We start from the raw sequence: 8,410 nt of genomic DNA, 5'->3' as shown, positions 1-8,410 counted from the left end.
GGAGCCAATTTCTTATTTAGTCAATTTGTTGATACAAACAACATTTTTCCGAAAACAGCAATAATTACGCCGGTCTATAAAACTTTAGATAAGGATATAGCAAGTAACTGTAGGCCTATTCCTATCCTTCCTGTAGTCTCAAAAGTTCTGGAGAAGATTGTCGCCGAGCAATTAATGGAACATTTAGAGTCTAACCAGTTGCTTTATCAACAGCAGTTTGGATTTAGAGACAAATATTCCACTAAAGCTGCTAACTGCTATTTGAAAACATAAAAGCCTCATTGGATAAAGGGAATGTTGTTGGAGCCGTGTTCTTGGCCCTAAAAAGGCCTTTGTTAATCACAGTAATTTACTAAAATAATTCAATTAATTCAGTGGTTTAGGTCTTATTTGGATGGAAGACAGCAGTTTGTCAGGGTCAATGGGGTTAAGTCACCTCTGCAGACAAACAACACAGGAGTACCGCAAGGTTCTATACTCAGCCCTCTTTTGTTTACAATGTACATTAATGACTTACCAAATTGCTGTCCAGGTGACTGCTGCCAGATGTATGCTGATGACACTGTCATCCATGTGTCCACTACAACACCCAGCCTGGCAGGTGAGCACCTGACTCAAGCATTAAATAGCATCTCTAAATGGCTTGAGTTTTCTCATTTAACTCTTCATACTAAAAAAAATTTTTCCATGTGCTTCTGCATAAGAAATAGGCCTACAAGGGATGTATTTGAGGTGCAGATTAAAAATAAAGTAATTAAGGTAGTGAAAGAAGTCAAGTATCTATCTAGGGATTTTTCTAGATAAGAATTTTAAATTTGACAGTCACATTGAGTACATCTGTAAGAAGGTCAAACCAAACCTAAATTGTTTGTGTGTTATTAGAAGGGACTTGTCATGTCAAACTGCAAACCTGTACATGCATGCAATGATTTTTTTTTTTTTTTGATGTTGTGTCACATCATGGTCCCCAGTCTCTCCAAATAAAGTAAAGCCTATTATTTCAATATACAAACAGGCAATACAAGTTATGGACCAGAAACCCATGAGATGGTATCATTGTGATGTTCTAAGAAAGCATAACCTTCTTAGCTTTGATAGTTTCATTGATTTTAATTATCTCAAATTGCTTTTATAGCAAGTAACTGTAGGCCTATTCCTATCCTTCCTGTAGTCTCAAAAGTTCTGGAGAAGATTGTCGCCGAGCAATTAATGGAACATTTAGAGTCGACGGGAAGTCGTGGCCTAATGGTTAGAGGGTTGGACTCCCAATCGAAGGGTTGTGGGTTCTAGTCTCGGGCCGGACGGAATTGTGGGTGGGGGGAGTGCATGAACAGCTCTCTCTCCACCTTCAATACCATGACTTAGGTGTCCTTGAGCAAGGCATCGAACCCCCAACTGCTCCCCGGGCGCCGCAGCATAAATGGCTGCCCACTGCTCCGGGTGTGTGCTCACAGTGTGTGTGTGTGTGTGTTCACTGCTCTGTGTGTGTGCATTTCAGATGGGTTTAATGCAGAGCACAAATTCTGAGTATGGGTCACCATACTTGGCTGAATGTCACTTCTCTCTCTCTCTCTCTTTTTTTAAGTGTCTAATGAATCATGTTTCACCACTGTTTTCTGAATTGGTCAGTAGGCGGTCATTTTTCTTTTTTTTCAGAAGTAACATTATTATTATTTTTATTGTTAACATTGTTATTGTTATTTATTATTATTAGAATTGTTATTGTTTTTTGTTTTTGTTTTTCTTATAGGGAAAATCTCCTGTGTACTGGTGTTGAAAATTAGCATGCAAGTGCATATGGTTTGTCCAATGTAACTGTGATGTCCATGATAAATAAAAAATGTAAGTAAAAATAAATAAATAAATAGAACATGATCTTTACTTAATATCCCCTCATTATTTTTTGCACGAAAGAAAAATTGCTAGTTTTGACCCATACAAGGTATTGTTGATTATATTGCTACAAATATACAGCACCTGTGCAACTCATGGCTGGTTTTGTGGTCCAGGGTCACATTTGTTTAATGACACAGGAATTACAATGTGAAGGTGGTTTATGAGCACACTTCCTGTGTCCCCATAATTCAAATGGCTTAAAAAACATACTAAATGCAGAATGTTTTGTGTGAGAGGTAGGTTTAGAGGGATTCCGCTTTTATAGTAAAGAAAGCATTACACCTAAGGAGAGTCCCCGAAAATCAATTTATCAACGTGTGTGTGCACACGCACACCCCTCCATACACCACATGAGCTCACTGTGCCATATTATCTTTCCCAAGTCTCTTCCATGCTCATCTAATGAGTAAATTACTGTTCACATCAAAAATGTGAGAGGAGAAAGACATGTTCACATTTAGCCGAGTAACCCTCTCATTATTCACAACTGAACCTCTGAGAGTCATATCTATTCCGACACATTTGACTTATGGATCTAAAATCCAGAAAGCATTTACATTTTTTATTTTAAATACCTCATTTAAATGCAAATGATGTGCAAGCATACCCATTTCATATGCAAGATCACTTAATTTTGTGCATTACACATACGCTTCTTGAACAGAGGAAACTCAAAAAGGGCATAAATAAATGATAATTGTCATATGAATAAATATACTGGTTCAGACAAAATTATCTTATGCAATGCAGAAAATGTGCCTTTCCACTGAGAAGTTCAGAATTGTTCAATTATTAAACCATATTTTATCACTATATGTGTAATGACAGATAGATTTTACAGGACTCATAAAGAATATTTTTATATTAGAAAAACATTGTTTCAATGATAAGTCCATCCTTTGTATTCACAAGATTGCCTTCTGCCTGAAGGATACACTCTAGTGCATCAAAATAATGTAACTTGACAGCCAGTATGTGAAGAATAACACCCGTGATGCCTTAAAATCCAGCTGGATTGTGTTGGAACAGTGCTATGGTGTGCATTATAGATACACATGATGCTTTAATGACTGATGCTGTTTATATAATATCAGAAAAATAAGATTAACTACTTCTGGACTAGTCATGCAAGAACTTTACAGTGTTCATGCAAATATAAAAAATGGGCAAAATGCGAAATCCAAGCTCTTTGCATATTAAACTCACAAATCGTATTCCAAAACGCCTGATAACTTAAGTATTCAAGGCACAAAACACATTTGACAGCTCTCCTTCAACAGCAAGAGCTTGTATCTCATCTGCATAGCGTCTTGTGATTGGCAGCAGGAGATGCTGCTGCGAGCTGATTGGCTGAGCTCTGGAGAGGGCGTGGAATCCCTGCTATTGAGAAAGGCCATAAATAGGGCACGAGAACACACAAAACACAGATGGAGCTGCAACAGCTTACCGTTTGACATTTCACACGCTCTGAGACAGATACAATCAAAAGATCCAGAAGTCCGAGGTCTTCACAGGGAGCTGCAGGCAAATCCAGACTTTAAGACTTAGATACAGTAGAGAGAGCTTGGCTTTGGGATTGGGAGGGATGTCTCTGGAAGTGAAGGAAAAGACTGAAGTGCGCTTGGTGTTCATGGGAGCCGCTGGCGTGGGAAAAACAGCTCTGATTAAACGCTTCTTGCAAGACAGCTTTGACCCAAAACATCGACGCACGGTGGAGGAGCTCCACTTCAAGGAGTATGAGGTGGCTGGAGTCAAAGTGACCATTAACATCATGGACACGAGCGGCAGCTACTCCTTCCCAGCCATGCGGAAGCTCTCCATCCAGAATGGTGATGCATTCGCCCTGGTCTACTCCGTGGATGACCCCGAATCGCTAGAAGCCGTCAAGAGACTGCGTGAGGAAATCCTGGAGGTCAAGGAGGACAAGCTCACACCCATCGTGGTGGTGGGCAACAAAAAAGACAGACAGCTGGAACGGAGGGTGTCGGCGGATGATGTGCTGGTGAAGGTGGAGCTGGACTGGAACAACTGTTTCCTGGAGGCCTCGGCTAAAGAAGACGAAAACGTGATGGAGGTGTTCAAGGAGCTGCTCCAGCAAACAAACCTCCCCAGCCGCCTCAGCCCAGCTTTACGCCGTCGCAGAGAGACATTTCCCATGGACATCAGTCTACGGCCGCCCATGAACAAGACCAACAGCTGTTCTGTCTCCTAAAGTTGGCAAGAAAAAGATTATTGAGAACAGAGAGGGTTAAAGCAAAGCAGTGATGTGGAAGGCTCTTTCATGGCATGCAAAGATGCTTTTATTACATAGGGAAATATCCTATAATCCTGCTCAAAAATCAGCATCCTCCACGGTGATGAAGGGAAAGGACAATGATCAAAAGTCAATGAACTGTTGCATTTGTACAGTGAATCTCTTGAATGTTTTGACAGTGGTTTTGAGTTTAGTTGAGTGATGTGTAAAGAGCTTCTGCAATATTCAATCATGTTTATATCACAATGTTTTGTCTTTTATGACATTGCTTTTTTTTTTTACTCTAATTTCAAATTTGACTGTATTACATTCATTATTTTACAAATCATTGTACCAAGTATTATACCAAGTATTAAAGTCACTGTGTCCATTTTTCAAAATGTTTGGCACTGTGCACATGCACTTTTACTCTTTGAAAAACTCATAAGATGCATTTTATTTTATTTTGTAACTTGTAAAGGAAAATGTATGTATGTATATATTTGTTTTCCAATCTCCATTCATCTCAGAAAAAAAGGTACAAAAGCTGTCACTGGGGTGGTACCTCTTCAAAAGGTAAAAATATGTAACATCTAGTAAATTAAATGTACACTTTAGGTACAGATGTGTACCTTAAGGCACCTTTTATGGGTAAATAAGGTAGAAATGTATAACTTCTGAAAGTAAACTAATCTATTTAATAAGAATGTTTAAATTTTTGTTGTTGGATATGTTTTGAGATCATGAGAAATAAAACCAGTCCAGTGACCTCAAATTGTGTCCAGATCTCATTTAATTATGAAATTTTATCAGTCCTAAAATCCAGAGAGCAATCAAAAACCAAGTGTCTCCCACAGCTCAAATTCCATGTCAGCAAGGAAGCATTGAGAAACCTACAGGAATTGTCAAATATTGCCATCTTGTGGTGCATCGACTGACTTAAACTTTCTCACCTCACTTCACATGCTGTGTGTGTGATATGCAGTGAATACAGCAAACAAATAAAGCAACGGGGAAATGTGTTGTGTGTAACAAAGGCTCATTGTTCCTTATAGCCACAACAGGAAGTCAACTAGTTCCTAAAACACAGTTAATGACCTGCTGAATGACAATGTAGGGCCCGTTTTATGCGTGTTGCATCTGCGGCACATAACGTTTGTGCTGCATTAGAGCATTGCAGCTCTTGCAGAGTTGTTTAGTTTTTCAGACTCAATACTGCCTGAGAGAAAAGCTGTTCTTTTATCTGGCCGTTCTCGTTACTCAGTGTTTTACAGTGCTAACAAGAGGGCAAAAGTTAATAGAGAAAGGGGGCTGGATGTGTGGGCTCTAAAGTGATTTCTCAGCCCTTTCTCTCACTCTGGAGGTGTAAAGGTCTTAGAGTTTGTGCAGGGATGCACTCATTAACCTCTCAACGGTCCTGACTATTTGTCTCCTGATGTCTGATTTGGTGGCTGAACCAAAGCAGAGAGTTATAGATGAACACAGGAGGTACTCAATGACGGCCGAGCAGAAGTGTGTGAGCAGCTCCTGGGGCAGGTTGAAGGAAGTACAAACGCTGCTGGCCCTTTGCTTGAGAAGCAACACTGCTTAAAATATTAAAGGAATAGTTTATCAAAAAAAAAAAAAACATTTTCTGATTAAACTAACTTACCCTCAGATCATCCAAGATATAGATGAGTTTGTTTCTTTACAGGATTGGAGAAATTCAGCATTACATCACTTGCTCACCAATGGATCCTCTGCAGTGAATGGGTGCCGTCAGAATCCAAAAAGCAGAGAGAAACATCTAATAATCCACAGAACTCCAAAGCTGCGTAGTCATAATAAACAATTAAATCTTTTTTTCACCTGACCATTGCATCCAGCAAAAATACCAAAAATCCATAAGATTGCTTTCCTCAGTGAAAAGGTTGTCTTGTCTGAATCAGGAGAGAAATATACACAGATCCAGCACTGTTTATAGGCAGAAAGAGTCCAGAATAGTTCTACACAAATGACTTTTTCACAGGCAGAAGTCTTTTTATGGATTTTATGATTCTTAGGAGTGATGGTTTGAATGTTGTTAAACTGTCTTTAACGGATTTGTTTCTTACAAACACATAGCTCTCTTCTTTAAAATTCTATAATTGATGGACTGGAGTCATGTGGATTATTGTGATGTTTCTATCAGCTGTTTGGACTCTCATTCTGACGGCACCCATTCACTGCAGAGGATCCACTGGTGAGGAAGTGACATATCCACTCCAGTGAAGAAACAAACTCATCTACATCATAGATTGAAATGTCCAGCTTTCTAACCTTAACCTGCTTTCACTTTCTACACTTTCTGTATAGATAAAAACAAGTTAAATAGTGTTCCTGTGTCTCAGTGGTAGAGCATTGCATTAGCAGTGCAAGGTTGTGGGTTCAGTTCCCAGGGAACACATGTTAGATTAAAAAACTGTTAGCCTGAATGCACTGTAAGTCGCTTGGGATAAATGTTTGCTAAATGCATAAATTATTAATTCAATTAAATATGCCATGAAAATGTAACCGCGAAAAACACTTTAATTAATTGTTTTCACGTGACGTCACACTCTTTCATCAGGAACGCCCACATGGAGGGCAAAACACGCTTTCCTCCACTGACCACCAGTTATTTTTGTGAGGTTTGCATTAATGTGGTAAGCCAGTGATATATTAATGCCATAATCAGTATTCACCTTACTGATGACGCATACTTTGTACAGGCAAATAGATGAACTCAGAATAAATGCAATGCACAAAGATATGTTAAATATTTTCCCATAGCAAACGGTTAAAAAGAACTGTTAGATGAAAACACTTTCTAGCACATCTTGTTCAGACTCCGCTTGCCTATAATATAAAGTATGCATCATTAAAAAGGTCTATACTGAATTTGATCTTTCAATAATGTTTTAAAGGCACTTAAAGTGTTTTCACATGAAACGTTTTAGAATGAACAGCTGTTTCTAGTTAAAATATTGTTTTATATGTATTGCAAATGGCCAAACTCACATATCTTTGTTTTATCCTTTTGAGAGGTGATCTAAATAATTGTGGATCGGAGACAAATGGAAAATTGTTATATGGATGTTTTTAAGTCATCTTTGGATCTTTTCAACATGAATTATGCATTCTGAGATTGCCTTGAAACAATACATTGTGCCGGACATCTCTTTTTGCGCTGCACAGATGAAAGTCAGTCATGCAGGTTTGGAACAACTTTTCTAAGTAATGAAGTTTCACAAAATGTCTATGCACTAAAATACAGTTAGCCATTTATACACACAAACTGTGAGTGTTTCCTCTTTCATATGAAGAGTAGAGACAAGGTGTATTGTTTCCTGAGGCCAAAAGTGGGAAGTGACCTCTAAATGCTGCTTGTCTAGTTCCTCTTCGAGTCTGGTTTAAACACACAGCTGTCTGTTCATCAGTCCTGACCTACAGCCGTCCTCACACAGATAAGTGCTGCTCTCTCAACACCGTTTCCCAGATAACAGAGGTTTAGTCCTGCTGCAGCTGGACAACAATCAGAGGTATGGCTTTTTATGTTTGCACATTTGTACATCTTTGTTCTTTTGAGATGTAAAGATTCTTCACAAATGTATATACAGGGTTCCCACACCTTGATTTACTTCAAATTCAACGACCTTTCAAGGACTTTCCAGGTCCAATACCCTCAAATTCAATGACTTGATTTGGGGACACATTTCAAGTGAGAGCGAGGTTACACGGTGTTATCTTGTAAGATACATGGTTACAGTTTCCATGTGTCAAACACAGCTATGCAGAAAAGACATTTGATATTCTATAAGTTGTATTTCTGTTTTGCATTGAATATTCATTAAATCATATACTGTATTCTAAAATGATCTGATATTAACTTTTGCAAGAATTTGATTGAAAAGTAACCAGAAGTTTCACAAACTTAACATCTAGCACAGTTTTGTCATAGGCACAATGCAAAATGTTTCAATCCAAGCATTTTAGTCAAATGTAATTAAGCAACATGTCAAACCTTTAACCCACAGGGAAAATCAACCCATTAACCGTTTAAAAGTAGCCAAAGAGAGAGAACACAAAGTCCCAACATTTTGTGCATTCAGAAAAAAACGGCCAGAAGCATTTTTTAGGTCCAAAAAGAGGACATGTCCGGGAAAAACAGGAAATATGGTCACTCAAACATCATGGAAATATACAACACAAAGTACCTCACGCGCGAAACACTTAACGTAAACGCCTAACTAGTGTAAATCAAGTAAGCAGTCTATGCATTGG

General features: G+C 38.5%; 1 protein-coding gene across 1 annotated transcript; it reads left to right on the top strand.

The window, feature by feature from the left end:
- Positions 1 to 3,252: 3,252 nt before the first annotated feature.
- On the top strand, positions 3,253 to 4,904 carry rasd4 (rasd family member 4). The gene has a single exon (XM_052538727.1). The coding sequence runs from the start codon at positions 3,482 to 3,484 to the stop codon at positions 4,106 to 4,108; it is 627 nt and encodes a 208-aa protein (XP_052394687.1). The 5' UTR covers positions 3,253 to 3,481; the 3' UTR covers positions 4,109 to 4,904.
- The last annotated feature ends 3,506 nt before the right edge of the window (positions 4,905 to 8,410 follow it).

This window comes from Carassius gibelio, chromosome A3 (genome assembly GCF_023724105.1).
Source record: "Carassius gibelio isolate Cgi1373 ecotype wild population from Czech Republic chromosome A3, carGib1.2-hapl.c, whole genome shotgun sequence".
NCBI classification, from domain to species: domain Eukaryota; kingdom Metazoa; phylum Chordata; class Actinopteri; order Cypriniformes; family Cyprinidae; genus Carassius; species Carassius gibelio.
This window is presented reverse-complemented; position numbering and strand designations above follow the sequence as displayed.

Bases quoted from the DNA above. Each gene is read 5' to 3' on its own strand.
- rasd4 (XM_052538727.1), top strand. From the start codon at position 3,482: ATGTCTCTGGAAGTGAAGGAAAAGACTGAAGTGCGCTTGGTGTTCATG.